This window comes from Scaptodrosophila lebanonensis, unplaced genomic scaffold (assembly GCF_003285725.1).
Source record: "Scaptodrosophila lebanonensis strain 11010-0011.00,11010-0021.00 unplaced genomic scaffold, SlebRS2 tig00000126-arrow-arrow-pilon, whole genome shotgun sequence".
NCBI classification, from domain to species: Eukaryota; Metazoa; Arthropoda; class Insecta; order Diptera; family Drosophilidae; genus Scaptodrosophila; species Scaptodrosophila lebanonensis.
Window position 1 is genome coordinate 1,594,092 of NW_022060582.1, and position 16,493 is coordinate 1,610,584.

General features: G+C 38.4%; 1 protein-coding gene across 1 annotated transcript in view; it reads right to left on the reverse strand.

The window, feature by feature from the left end:
- Window positions 1–16,493, reverse strand: part of LOC115628786 — a 64,179-nt gene that overhangs the window by 19,149 nt on the left and 28,537 nt on the right. The window contains exons 2-4 of the mRNA XM_030525001.1: window positions 6,113–6,248; window positions 5,884–6,037; window positions 5,630–5,825 (exon numbers count right to left, since the gene is read on the reverse strand). Coding sequence (XP_030380861.1) covers window positions 5,630–5,825; window positions 5,884–6,037; window positions 6,113–6,248 — 486 coding nt within the window. The remainder of the gene's footprint in view (window positions 1–5,629; window positions 5,826–5,883; window positions 6,038–6,112; window positions 6,249–16,493) is intronic.

The following is a 16,493-nucleotide window of genomic DNA, read 5'->3' on the forward strand; positions in this document are numbered from 1 at the left end:
TACTTTGTGGGGTCTGCCACGCCTCCTTCTGTGTGTTACATACATGCGCACAAAACTAGTATAGCCTTTCACCCTTTGGGTACAGGCTATAAAAAGAAATGGAGGGCAAAAAAGGAAGCGCAGTATGTGTGTGAACAAGTGGAGAAGCTAAAGTCGGGTATCCCGACTTTGAAATACTCTGTACATATGCGTAGAATAATTTTGGGTGTATATGTGTCTGTGTAGTCGGGTATCCCGACTTTGAAATACTCTGTACATATGCGTAGAATAATTTTGGGTGTATATGTGTCTGTGTATGTCTCGTGTGCCTGAGCAAAGCCGTATCAATAACAACAGCTGAGGGCACTACTTGGTCTTATGTACATATATGGCTATAACTTCCTGTTAAATCGGCCTATCATGATCATCATACGGACACATAATGACTAACTGGGGGTATTTGCAAAATTTGAGTTCGAAATTCCAAGAATTACGGGAGTTACGATTTACGGAGGAGAGGGGGGAGGGAGGGAAATTCCAAAATACACATTTTTTTCGTATTCACAAAAGGCATCTAGGACTAAAATTTGGTGTTCCTAGGTCTTATAGTCTCCAAGATATAAGATTATACGAATGGAAAATCGGGGAAAACCCCCAATGGGGGAAGTGGGGGTGGGGGGGGAATCAAAAAAATAAAACAAACTTGCACAGCATACATATATAAGGCATCTTTGTTCAAAATTTGGTGTCTCTAGCTCTTCTAGTCTCTGAGATCCAGGTGTTCATACGGACAGACGGACAGACTGACAGACGGACAGACAGGCAGGGCTAGATCGACTCGCCTCGTCATGCTGATCAAGAATATATATACTTTGTTACATTTCAGCTCCCGCAAACCTAATATACTCTTGTACATTTTATGTACAGAGTATAAAAAGTCATGCTGTGACGAAGGAATAAGGTGATGGGAACTATTAAAGAATGACCAAGAAATGCTAGGTAAATTAAAATCCCCCACCATAACAATCAAGTCATTATCATGCAGCCGGGAACATACTTCTCTGATACAAGTAATATAGAGCATATAAACTTGAATATCAGAAGAAGGAGGAATATAGGAGCAAGTGATATATAGCGCTCGCAAATAAATTCTGGGTCTTCTGGCATATTAACTAGCTTCGACTAGTAACTAACGTGTAACTACCAACCGTGAGCAAACCGTGTGCTTATCAGTTAAAACCAAAAACAATTCTTCACGAACAAACAAACAACCGCACAAAGCAAAATTTGAAAAAAAATCCAAAAAAAAAAATACAGCAGAACAGTTACAAAAACCAAAAACTCAGTAGGGCTCCTGCCCTGTTACACTAACAATGTCTCGACCACCAGACTTAAATAGTCTTTTGACGAACAAAAACAACAACAATAACCCAAAATACATCACAATCACTAGAACCGATAACCAAACATTTGAAAAAATAAATCCCTTTGTAATTAAAAAAGTGATCGGCTACCAGTGCCACGGAGAAGTTGACACTTGTAAAAAAAACAAGAGCGGGAACGTTGTTAATCAAAACAAAAAACACTATGCAAGCACAAAAACTATTGAAACTAACTTCTTTCACCGACTTCCCTGTCACAGTTAGCGAGCACAAAACACTAAACTTCTCTAAAGGTGTAATCTATTCGAACGAACTTCGCAACATCGATGATCCTACGAAGATATCTATGATCAAAAAAACCAACAGCAAACCTCTCCACTCAACTCACAGAAGACCTTTGAATTTATAGTAATAAGCAAAACTCTCTTTCCAAAACTCTTAAATCCAAGGATAAAAACGAACAAAAGCATAAAAACTTCTAATTTAAAGTCAGTAAAACAAACAAAAAACAAAACTCTCCTTTTTTTTATAAATGTTAAAAGTCCTGCAATGGAACTTAAATGGTTATTTAAATAATTATAATGAGTTGCAAATCCTCATAAAAAACCAAAACCCTAAAATAATCTCTCTACAAGAGACACACCTGTACACTACACATAACATACCCATCCCAATTAACTATAAACTCTACCACAAAAACACATTGACAAACGGTTACGGAGGAGTGGCACTTCTTATACACAACTCCATAGAACAACAACAAATCAACATCAACAGTTCGGACTTCGACATAGTAGCAGTAACAATACATTATAAAATAAAGTTCACAATAATCTCATCGTACATTCCACCAAATAAGCCTTTTTCAATAAATAACCTTAGAAATACCTTTAACAATATCACACCACCATTACTAATAAAAGGTGATTTCAATAGCTGGCATAGAAGCTGGGGCTCACAAACTAACAATCTCAGAGGTAACACAATTTATAAATTTATAAACCAATCTTCCCTTTCTACTCTTAATGATGGCTCCCCTACACACTTCACAACACATCACACATTCACAAACATCGATCTCACCATAGCATCCCCCGACCTCGCTCTATACATAAAATGGAACATAAGTAACTATCTCTCAGGAAGCGACCACTTTCCCATCCACTTAACAATATTCCAAGAAAATAGCCCAAGTAAACCCACCTTCAAACCCAAATTTAATTTAAACAAAGCCAACTGGTCACTGTTTCAAAAACTCACAGACAAATACTCAAATGTAAAACAACCCAGCCAACAAATTAACCAAGAAACAGCAAACATAGTCAGATTAATTTTACAAAGTGCATATCAATCCATTCCACAGAGACACATATATCATGCAAAAGAGGTCCCATGGTGGGACAAAACTCTACAACAGCTCAAAAATAAAAAAAATGCAGCCTGGCTAAACCTATAAAGGAACATTAGTACGGAAAACATCCTTACCTACAAAAAATCTAATGCCAAGCTCAAGCGTGAGCTCAAAATTAAAAAACATAACGCGGTGCAAACATTTACAGCTGAAATAAATCCATCCACTTCCACATCGAAAATTTGGTCCAACATCAACAGATTTTGTGGCCTAAATACCCGTCACGATATCCACTGCCTTGTCAATCCGAACAACCCCACACAAACAATAGTAAACAAAACCGAAATAGCCAATACTTTATGCGAATATTGGTCAACCGCATCCTCAGATAACAACTTCCACCCAGAATTTAGATACCACAAAACAAACTCCTGCCATACTATAAGCCACACCCCATCGCCCGTAGCCATGAAACTTGAAAACGATGTGAGTCTTCTTGAGCTTAAAGCCGCACTTAATCAACTTAAAGGGAAAACACCTGGAAGAGATCGTATTAAAAATTTGTCCCCCGCCGTTGAAAGACGACTACTCAATCTATTTAATGAAATTCTAAATGGGCATATCCCTCAACAATTTAAAATCAGCAGCGTCATACCCATACCAAAACCTAACACTGATAAAACCTCTATAAACTCTTACCGCCCGATATCACTAAACTCCTGCATTTCAAAAGTATTCGATAAAATTGTATCCAACCGACTTTGGTGGCTAGCTACTAACAGCCAGCTACTCGACAGTCGGAAAATCGGTTTCCGAAAGGGAAAATCGGTGTCTGACCCACTAGCCATGCTAGATTTTCAGATCACCTCGGCCCTCTCGACCAAAAATCATCTATCTGTAATCTCATTAGACTTTGCTAAAGCCTTCGATAGAGTGGGAATCCACACAATAGTCGACGAACTCACCACATGGAAAATAGGATCAAAGATAATGAAATACGTAATAAACTTCTTATCAAAACGAAAAATAATAGTCCAAGCCCGATAAACGGTATTCCACAGGGATCACCATTGTCAGTAATTCTCTTCTCAATAGCATTCAATAAATTAAACAATGTCTGTGACAATAGCCATACACAAAACATTTCACTTTTCCGCTTACGCTGACGATTACACAATAGTTAAAAAAATCCACAGAACCCAAAACTAAAAAAATGTAAGCTATCTGAAAATACTAGGAGTCATATTCACAAAAAACTACAAATGGAATCTACACATAGAAAACCTCGCGCTACAACTCACAAACAGACATGCCTATCAAGTAAAAGATTTAACTGCCACACCACCTACTAATAAATATAATCAAATCCCTGATATTATCCAAAATAGATTAAGGCCTTTTCCTATATGGAAGAGCACCTAAACCAACACTCAGCAAACTAAAGACAATATACCACTCGGCATTGCGCTTAGCAACGGGTGCATTTCCAACCACTCCTATAAATAACCTACTGTACGAAACAAACATTCAACCAATAGAATCCAGAACAATCCTTTATCTGTATACCAAGTTTGGTTATTCTAGCTCTTATACTTTCGGAGATCCTTGCGTTCATACAGAAAGACAGACGGACAGACAGACGGACATGGCTATATCGACTCGGCTTGTCATGCTGATCAAGAATATATATACTTTGTGGGGTCTGCCACGCCTCCTTCTGTGTGTTCCATGTGCACTCGCACAAAACTAATATACCCTTGTACCCTTTGGGTACAGGGTATAAAAACTACAAATTGAAATTTCACCTTTAAAAAACTCAAGACAAATAACTCCACCCTGGTCCTTCCATCACAAATACATTAACTTGACATTACACCTTAATCTAAAAAAAGACATCCAACCAGTTGAATACCAACAAAAATTTTATGAACTCAAAGAATCTCTAAATTACCGACAATTCCTATACACTGACGGGTAAAAATCGACCGCCGGAGTATCCTATAGCGTCACAACGTCGACGGAAACCATCACCTACCAACAACTTCCCCACTTCTCCTCCATTTTTACAGCAGAAATCTCAGCCATACTCGCAGCATGCAAATATGCAGCCAAGCAAACTGATAAATTCGCAATCTGTTCCGACTCCTCTTTAATAGCAATAGACAATAATAATAACCAAAATTACTACTCAACTACAATAAGAAATATCTTGAGCTCATACAAAAACAAATTTCTACTCATCTGGGTCCCAGGACACTGTCAAATATTGGGAAACGAAATGGCAGATAAAATCGCAAAAAATGCTCTTAAACACCCACTTCAAACCGAAACAGAACTTCAACGCATCAGACATACGAAAATACATCAAACGGGAACTGAATAACCACAACACCACGCTTTGAAACCACACCTCCCAACATTATAAGATTGTCAACCCTGAGAAAACTAAAAACAACAATATACCAAGCCCGAATTTATCACGACTAGACACAATAAAACTTATGCGACTCCGACTCGGACACACGAACCTTACCCACAGCTTTATCCTAAGTAAATCCCCACACCCACATGCCCAAATTGTAACAATACAATAACCATCAACCACATACTTTTAGACTGTACCAAACTGCAACAAGAAAGAACCAAATTCTTGGAAACAACAATAGAAAAAATTACTTCACCCAAAAACATTTATCAAACAATTGCTTTCCTTAAATCTGCGAATCTCTACCACCTGATATAAAACAAATAAAAATAGGAAATGTAAATAAATGTAAATAAATCTAGACTTAAGTAAACACATAGTAAATAAGATGACACTGATAAGCTTAAGGCCTTAGCTGCTATAGCTTAAATCACAAGCTGCTTGCAATTTGCAATTGTAAGTGGAATTAACAATAATAATAATAAAACTTACTCTGACAACATGTGAATGAGCTCATCAATTTGGTCTGATTCTCCAGTTTTGATATTGTACTCCGTTGTGCGCACGTATCCGCAAATGGTACGCTGCATACAGTTTGTAGAATCAATATTATTTTGACCCAGGACATCATCAATCTTGTTAATCATCATACTCAAGTATGTTAAATCGTTATTGTTGCCGTCTTCATCTGTAAAATAAAACCTTAGTAAGTGGAAATAATGAGAAAATAATATAATAATAGTTACTTCGTCCATATCCACCATAGCCTCCATGAAAAGCGGCAAGCAATTTAGGTATGATTATAATTGCACCAATACCCACAAGCGTGCCGAGAACAACTCCACCAAGATCAAGTTTAATGGGGTTGTATGCCGATAACCCAGTTGCTCCCGAATAGCCCTTAACATGGAGAAAAAAATTCGAATAAATATTACATGAATTAAACGTAGGTACCGTTAAATGAATAAGTCTTACATTTAATGTTCCATAGCCAGTAGTGTACCCCAGACGTTCAAGTCGATCTTTTGTTGCGGCAATCTTAGGTTCAAGCAACTCGGTTTTGTTTTGGCTATGATATGATCGACTCCTGGGCGCTTTCTCGGCGTAAGCTCTAAAATTATGTTAAAACTTAGATAAGTTTCCCATGCTGTACACAGAAAAATTTGGGGATGATGAAATTCAATTGATATGAAACAAGATAACATGTACCAGCAATTCATAATGAACTACAAAGGAATAAAGTCGAGCGGGCTCAACTGTTAAATACCCTGTACCACCCAAAAAAAAAAATTAATTTCAATTCAAAACATTGTATGCAGCACAAAGTTGAACCAAAGCAGCAACAACAATAACAGCTGCGGGCAGAGCTGCGGATAGATCGTCGGCATGGTATGGCTATAACATACATACGGACACATAAGCACTAACTGGATTTAACTACCAAATTTGATTTCAAAATTCCAAGAATTATGGAAGTTATAAAAAAATCACAACGAGCGGGGGAGTGGGGGAGTGTGCATAATAAAACACAAACTCGTCCTTTCTCGGACTTAGGAGAATGTGGATACCAAGTTTAGTTATTCTAGCTCTTGTACTTTCTGAGATCCTTGCGTTCATAAAGACAGACGGACAGACAGACGGACATGGCTATATCAACTCGTCCTGTCATCCTGATCAAAAATATATATACTTTGTGGGGTCTGCCACGCCTCCTTCTGTGTGTTATATACATTCGCACAAAACTAATATAGCCCTTTACCCTTTGGGTACAGGCTATAACAAAAAATAATTCGAGACTTAGTGAATTACACACAATCATCAAGTCATGCGAGTACATAAACATTCCATCAGACCATTCCCTGTGGGGGACGGCAATTTCACTAGAAGAGGATCTAAGCTACGAGCGTCAACAGGAAATTAAAAGAGAACGGTATCGTCTAGCAATCCCGATAGTGAAATACCCTGTACGCCCATAGCAGAAGCAAAAGGATGATGGTGATACGATTTTGGAAAAGTCAAATGTCACGACTTGAAGCTTAAATTATTGGGGTTTTAATATTTCTTCACTATTTGTCAAATGAAAAGTTTGTATTATAAATGTTGTCCGTATTTCTCAACCGAGTGACTCCAAACATTGTTTGTATACTCTCATAAAAATTCCAATTACTTGGTTTTTTGAAATTTTTTCTGGGGCCTGAAATATGGGAGTTTTCCTGTAAAACAAGTGGAGAAGCTAAAGTCGGGTGTCCCGACTTTGAAATACTTTGTACATATGTGTTGAGTAAATATGCGTATTTATGCGTGTTTGTGTGAGTTTGTGTGTGTCGGTGTATGTCTCGTGTGCCTGTGCAAATCAGCAACAACAAAAACTGGTGCGGGCAGTGCTTGGCCTGACATCTCTATATGTATATAACAGTTTGTCCTGACTGACTGACTGATTGGCAATCAATGAACAGCCCAAACGGTAAGAGATAGGAAGCTGAGATTTGGACACAAGATCCCTTTCATAGTGAAAGTGAGCACTAAGAAGGGAATTTAGAAAATTCGAGCGCCAAAGGGGGGAAAACGGGCTCCCAAGATTGTATAAAAAATCTAAAAAAGGTGAAAAGGCATGAAAAAGGGTGTTTTCCCGTGGAAAAATCAATCATCAACACCCCACAGCCCAAACGGTAGGAGCTAGGATGCTGAAATTTGAACTCTAGTATCCCATCATAGTGTAGGTGAGCACTAAGGGGGGATTTTGGTAAATTCGAGATCCAAGTGGGGGAAAGCGAGCTCCAAAGTTTTTTCCATTGATCAACTTCAATTTGGTTCTTAAAATCTATAAAAGAATGCAAAAAAAAACATGTACATTGGTTTTTTCAAAATTTGTGTTTTAGCTTGAATTATTTGGGTTTTAATATTTATTCACTTTTTCAAATGAAAAGTTTATGAAAAGTTATAAATTTTATCCGATCGATTTAAAATTTGGATAATATAATCTACGTAACTTTAATCAACTTTGCATTCAAAGATAGAAATACGGGCTTCGCTTTACAAATGCAGGCAGAACAAACAACATAAAATGCATATTAAACAGTTGGGGACAACTTAGTATACATACAGATACACATACAATCAGGTGTTCGTGTAGTTGCGTGCAAACGATTAAAATTGCCAAAGCAAAATGTGAGACACAATAATGTGTGAATGTATGCACAGAGGGCTGGAAATTTAAATTAATTAAAACTTATTTAATATTTTCAAAAGTAATTATAGCCTGTACCCAAAGGGTGAAAGGCTATACTAGTTTTGTGCGCATGTATGTAACACACAGAAGGAGGCGTGGCAGACCCCACAAAGTATATGTAGTCAACAGAGTGCACATCTTCGACCGGCGTAAATGTTGTATATGAAGCAAAGCGTCTCAGGGAGATAAAAATTAATGATGCAGTGGTCAATGCACTTGTCGACACCGGAGCAGACGTCTCAATAATGAGAAAGGCAGCATTTAACAAAATCGGCGGCGCCAAATTGCAAAGCAACGTGGCTACACTTCGAGGCTTGGGCACTAACAGGATACGCCCGGTGGGTCAATTTCTAGCAGAGGTGGAGATCGACAATATGAAGGTATTACACAAGTTCTTGGTAGTGGCTGATGGTGACCTTGGATGCGACGCGCTGCTTGGGTATAACTTTCTTTCAAAGTTTAATGTTACGGTGACGGCGGCTGGATTTAAGTACTCAGGAGAATAATCAGATAAGTATTTATAATGTAATTGAGACAAATACTGATCCTGAAATACCTCCTCAGTTCAAATCTGCTGTACAGTCAATGATATCCGAGTTCAAGGCGACCGACGAGACTGCTGAGTGTCCGATTGAACTCAAAATAGTTTTGGAGGACAACATCATGCCCTTTCGGCATGCACCAACCCGCATTGCCATCAATGAAGAATCAGCAGTGAAGCAGCAGATCGACGAGTGGCTGGCCGCAGGCATAATCCGGCGCTCGTCTTCGAACTTCGCCAGTCGTATTGTGATAGTCAAGAAGAAAGATGGAACCAATCGGATTTGCGTTGACTATCGGCAGCTCAACAAGATGGTTCTACGAGATTGTTTCCCGTTGCCAGTGGTCGACGATGTTTTGGCCAAGCTGCAGGGCGCTAAATTTTTTACTGTATTGGAACTGCAAAACGGATTTTTTTCACGTTCCAGTTGAGGAGGAAAGTAGAAAATTTACAGCCTTCATCACAAAGCAAGGGCTATTCGAATTTAACAGAACACCATTTGGATTCCGCAATTCACCAGCGACTTTTATCCGATTCGTGAACTATGTGTTCCAAAATTTAATAAACGATGGCATTTTGGATCTCTATATGGACGACATCATTATTTATGGATCGAATGCGGAGGAATCTCTCAAGAAGATTAAGATAGTTTTTGACAAAGCAGCTGAGTATGGGCTAAACATTAAATGGAATAAGATAGAACGCTACAGTCGAGCAAGCCCGACAGTAAAATAGCCTGTACTCTCCACAAAAAAGAAAAATTAAAAAAACAAGATAGAACGCTACAGTCGAGCAAGCCCGACAGTAAAATAGCCTGTACTCTCCACAAAAAAGAAAAATTATAAAAAAAATTTTTTTTTAATTAAATTATTAAAAAAAAATGAATAAATTAATTAAATTAAATTAGAATACATGTTTATGTTCAGTTTTAACAGCATACATTTACATCACGTACCTATGCGTGTTTATATGCGTGTATGTATGCAGCACAAAGTTGAACCAAAGCAGCAGCAACAACAACAGCTGCGGGCAGCGCTGCCGACAGTGCTGCAGGCAGCGCATGATCAGCGATTTTATTTATGGCTATAACTTTCTTCAGAATAGACCTATCGTGATGAAACGCACACGGACACATAAGCACTAACTGGATGTAACTATCAAAATTTATTTCAAAATTCCAAGAATTACGGAAGTTATAAGAAAAAACACGATTGGCGGGGGAGTGGGGGGGCGTATCAAAAAAAAAAAAACTTGACCTGCCTAGGGCTTAGGGGAACCTGGATGCCAAGTTTGGTAATTCTAGCTCTTGTACCTTCTCAGATCCTTGCGCTCATACAGACGGACGGACATGGCTATATCGACTCGGTTTGTCACCCTGATCAAGAATATATATACTTTGTGGGGTCTGCCACGCCTCCTTCTGTGTGTTACATACATGCGCACAAAACTAGTATAGCCTTTCACCCTTTGGGTACAGGCTATTAAAAGTGCCAATTTCTGCAGATATATCCGGTTTTCTTTTGGAGCAAAAGGACCACTGAGGCAGAGGCTCGTCAGCACAGCTATATTCTGGAGGCAAAAGCGATTTTCTTGGCATGTAAGAAGTTCCGACAGTATATATTGGGAGAACCATTCACTCTTATAACCGATTGCGCGGCATTCAAGCAAACGCTTTCCAAAAAAGACATACCACGTGAAGTTGCACAATGGGTCCTATACTTGGAGGACTTCGAGTATAAAGTGGAGCACAGGAGTGGAGATCGTCTTAGGCACGTCAATTGTCTGAGTCGCTACCCACAGCAAGTAATGGTGGTCACGTCAGAAGTCTCAGCCCGTATAAAAGCAGCTCAACAAAAAGATTGTATGATCAAAGCTATTTTTGAGATTCTAAGCAGCCGCCCCTATGAAAATTTTAAAATCAAAGGAGGATTGCTATTTAAGTCGATAGAAGGAACTGATCTGCTGGTTATACCGAAGTCGATGGAGCGAGAAATAATTGTCAGCGCTCACAATGTTGGACACTGGGCTGTTCAAAAGACAACGCACTTGATCAAGCAAAGCTTCAAGCAAAGCAAAGCAACAAACAGTTGGGTAGAAACGAAGGCTTTCTTCATCCCGTCGAGAAAGGAGGAGAGCCATTGCACACATTGCATGTTGACCATCTCGGACCTATGGACGCCACAGCGAAGCAATATAAATACATTTTTGCTATAGTCGACGCATTTACTAAGTTCGTGTGGCTGTATCCGACAAAGACAACAAGCTGCGAAGAAGTTTTTAAAAAGCTCGACAGCTGGTCGGAAATCTTCGGTAATCCCAGTCGCATCATCAGTGACCGAGGGTCTGCGTTTACATCTTCAGCTTTCGAGGAGTACATGAGCAAAAATGGTATCGAGCATGTTTGGAGCACCACCGGAGTGCCCAGAGGAAACGGCCAAGTAGAGCGCGTTAACCGGTCGATACTACAAATCATATCCAATCTGTCATCAGAGAGTCCTGAAAAATGGTTTAAGTTTGTGGCTAGAGTACAGAAGGTCATAAACAGCACCATTCATGTATCAACGAAGAAGTCGCCATTCGAACTCATGTTTGGAGTAAAGAAGAGAACTTCGGCCGAAAATGAGGTGTTGCAACTGCTGGAAAAGAATATATGCGACAACTTTGATGAAGAAAGGCAGAAAATAAGACAAGCAGCGAAAGAGTGACCTAGTCGCAATCCGTCGAACACAATTCGTAGCTGGGAGAAAGCTAGCCAGCAGCTATCTGTGACCATATGAAATTACAAAAATAAACGTAACGGGCGATATGAAGTGCGCAAGGCTGCAGACGTCGAAGGGCCAAAAAGCACGGCAACAAGTTGCGATAATATGCGGCTTTGGCGCTATATCGCAGATAACGAAGACTCGTGGTCATCGGAGGCCGATGACTAGTACAGGATGGCCGAATGTAAGATGGGAAAGCAGGATAGTGAGAATGGCGGAACACTTAGAAGCAGCATCGCCATCAGTACTCGGTACTCATTTTGGTTTTAAGCAATCAGTAGAAATGTACTTAGTTGTCAGTAGTAAGCTGCAAGCCGCACTACAAACACAGAAGTCAGCAGTCAGAAGAAGAAGCAGAGAGTAGCCGTCAGAGAAGTCAGCCGTCGAACCAGAGTGCATTAGCTGCATATGCTAGTATTCGCCATCATCATTTTACATTATATTCCTATTTTTAACCGATTTCAAAAAAGAGGAGGTTATCAATTCGTCTGTATTTTTTTTTTTTTTTTTAATGTTTGTTACCTCGGTGCACTCGACTGGGTGAACTGTTTTTAATGGTTCTTATACCATTTGAAAGCTGGTGCTTCCAGAATGGTCCCATATAAATTTAGTCCAGTTCTGACAATGGCATCCATGAGAAAACAGCATAAGTCTTAAATTTGTATTAAGTATGTGCAAGACAAATGAACGAATAACTTTATATCACGATAACCGTTTTCTATGATTCTTTTTTTATTGGAAAGGATGTACTTCAAGGGTACTTTGATGAGAGTTTGGTTAGGTTCTGCAAACGAGGACGTTCTCAATTCGACTGTATTTTTCATTGCTACCTCAGAACTTTCGACTGTGTAAACCGATTTTGATGATTCCTTTTGTATTTGAAAGCTGATGATTCCCATGTGGTCCCATTTCAATTTAGTCCAATTTTAGTCCAATGGTATCCATGAGAAATCCATATTATTCTTAAAACTTACAAAATGTTCATGGGTTTTAGATATCATGCGAAGGCACCCGGTAGATGAGTGCCAAAATTAAATGAGATATCATGTGAAATAGAATTTCAATTTCAGTATAATGCCGTCGAAAAAATCTAACCGTAACAATGCGTGTAGCAAAAATACACGACCCCAGCGTTCTAAAAGCTCAAAAGTCAGAAGAACAAACTGCAACAAGAGCCGCAACTCAACATTTCAGAACAGAAGATATTCGCAGACGACAGACAGACAGTGTGATGAACGTTTTCGACAAAATATATTGAGGACAAGAGCTCCGCGAAAACTGAATAAAGACACATCCAGTGAAAGCGACAGAGAGAGAGAGAGAGAGACAGCAAGGCCAGTAGTGCCTTTACACGTGCATCATTCAATTTAATTAATTACTCTTCACATTCTAGGATTACAATTGGTGCGATGGATAAAATATGTCATTAAAATTCCGTATTGAAGCAACCTGTATGTGTTGCGCATCAGGAATCTTGTGCTGTCACCTCTTCCTACGCCACCGGAACGTTTAAAATCCCTTCTTTCTGGATAACTATAAATGTACAACTAAAGCCACTATAACTTATCAATCCTTATTTTATTGTCATTGAGCTGGAGACTTACATAATATATTTGAATATTTCCTCCTTTCCACACCCGAACATCTCTGGAAAGATGGTTATTATTAACCAAAAAATGCTCGATTCAGTCTTTGTATATCCACGACGAATTCTTTAGAACATGAAAAGTTCGCAAGACTCCTCTGTTGAAAGAGGAGTTTCTCCATGACTTCTTCTGCTTCATTTAAGCGACGCTGTCTCATATGAGAAACACATTTATTAGGTCTACCCATATTCATACACATTAGTTAGTGTACTTCACATTCACTAAAAATCCAAAAATAAACAACAATTTAAACAAAAAAAAAACCGATTTCAAACTATTAACAGGCACTAAAAAGTAAAAAATAATTTCGTATTCTGCTACAACTTAATATTCAATATATAATGTAGATACAATTATTGTTATTTTTGGAGTCGGTGTCAGCCAAGTAAACACTACAATATATCAATCAATCAATCTACCAGTAATAATATGAGAATACTTTAAGAAATACTTTTTTTACAAATTAACTTTTATATGAACGACAATATACTGTGACAGATTACCAATACCTAATTAAACCCAATTTCAAATTAACTTTTATACGACAATACACGTATAACTACTATGACAATATCTGCTACCTTGAAACAACAAATAAACCGGTACCTAGTTAAACGAATCAAACGAATTTTAATATGACACTATGCTGAGACATACGGGTAATCAAGGAAATGCTGGTACGAAAATATAGTCAACATTAAAAACAAGGAATTACCGTAAGAATCTACATTATATATTGAATACAGGGTTCTTAAAATGCGGGCAAAACCCGTTCGGGCCCGCGAGAAATTCTGCTGCGGGTTTTTTCGGGTCGCTGCCGACAGAGGCGGCGGGTCCGATCGGGTCGTCTGGCAGAGGTAACGGGTCGTGCGGGGACGCCGTGCTTTGCCGCGGGTCGCTGCCGACAGCAGCAGTGTCGTACGAGCCGGTCTGCAGTAGCAGAGCGCTCGTTCGTGGTAGGCAGGCATATGTACATATGTATGTGTGATGTGTGAAATTTGTATGATGGTATGCTTGTGTGTATATACTTTTTTAAGGCGAAATGTGCGCGATGCATTGCATTCCTTATAACCTCACTCAGCAGATTTGTCTGTGTTTGCATAGTGGTCATTCTAAGAAAAGTAAGCAAATTATTTAGTTAATTAATTAAATTAAATTAATTAATTAATTTAATTAGTTTTTTGTGGGGTGGTACAGGGTATTTAAGAGTTGAGCCTGCTCGACTTTGGCATTCCTTTCTAATTTTTGTTTAAATTGTTGTTTATTAACTATCTATATATATAAAACAGTTTGTCCTGACTGACTGACTGACTGAATGATTGGTGATCAACGCACAGCCCAAACGGTAAAGGCTAGGAAGCTGAAATTTGGACTCAAGTATCCTTTCATAGTCTAGGTCCCCACTAAGAAGGGATTTTGGAAAACTCGAGCTCCAAAGGGGGGAAAACAGGCTCCAACGTTTGTATGAAAAATCTACAGTTTTCATCTGATTAACTTTAAACTTAGTTTGTATACTCCAATTCCAATTCCAAAAAAAACTGTATACTTGGTTTTTTGATATTTTTTTTGGGGCCTAAAATATGGGAGTTTTCCTGTAAAAAAAATGTTGGGGCACAAAAGGAAACCGCGTCAACAGCCCACAGCCCACACGGTAAAAGCTAGGATGCTGAAATTTGGGCTCAAGTATCCTATCATGGTGTAGATGAGCACTAAGAAGGAATTTTGGAAAATTCGAGCTCCAAAGGGGGGAAAATTAGCTCCAAAATTTGTTTGAAAAATCCGCATTTTTCAACCGATCGACTTAAAACTTAGTTTCTAAAATCAATTAAAGAATGCAAAGAAAACTGCATACTCGGTTTTTTAAATTTTTTGTTGGAGCTTGAATTATTGGGGTTTTCTTGGGGCACAAAAGGAAACCGCGTCAACAGCCCACAGCCCAAACGGTAAAAGCTAGGATGCTGAAATTTGGGCTCAAGTATCCTATCATGGTGTAGATGCGCATTTTGGAAAATTAGAGCTCCAAAGGGGGGAAAACGAGCTCCAAAGTTTGTTTGAAAAATCCGCATTTTTCAACCGATCGACTTAAAACTTAGTTTCTAAAATCAATTAAAGGATACAAACAAAACTGCATACTCGGATTTTCGAAATTTATGTTGGAGCTTGAATTATTGGGGTTTTAATATTTATTCACTATTTCAAATGAAAAGTTTTTGTTATAAATTTAGTCCGATCGATTTAAAATTTGGATAATGTAATCTACGTAACTAAATCTACAACTTTGCATTCAAGGATTTTCAAAATATGCATTTTACAAAAGCAGGCAGAACAAACAATACAAAATATCAAACAGTTGGGGACAACTAAGTATACATATACACACATACAAACAGCTGTTCGTGTAGTTGCGTGCAAACGATTGAAATAGCCAAAGCAACATGTGAGACACTAATGTGTGAATGTCCATACATATGTGCACATCTATGTATGTACATATGTATCTACATATGTATGTATGTACATTCGTCTTGCACTGACAGAGCAAGAAATGTTAATTAATTGAAAATTATATAATATAAGGTTTTAAAAAGTAATTTTTTCTTTGTTTAGTGCATTTGGCATTAGGGTTTTCATTAATAACTTTATGCAGCAACAACAAATATCAAATAGTTGGGGACATCACATACACACACTCACACACAACAAGCAACAGTTCGTGTCTATGTGTGCGGTTCTCTACGTACGGTTGAAAAAGTAAAGAGAAACATATGTACATATGTATGTATGCCTGTGTATGAATATAGCATGTATGTACATTCGTATTAATGTATACATTGGGCAATCGAACACAGTTGTTTGATTGTAAAAAAAAATAATGCTCTAAAAACAACAACAACTGCAAGTCATTAGCTCGCTCTTCTTCTTTCGTTTTGACCATTTAATGTTAATTGCAAAGGCAAAACGCCAAAATGTTACAGTTACCGTCGCTAGGCAACGACTGCGTAAGCGATAGTAAAGCAGAAACCGAATAACGGAGCTACGCATATTCTGCTTCGCATTGCGGGCAGATGTATGTGTCTTATTGATGTCAATAAATAATTAGATTTTGTTATTTAAATATTCTGCTTATTGCATTCAAACTTCGATATTTTGATGGTATCGGTGCCAGTGCTTTTTGATC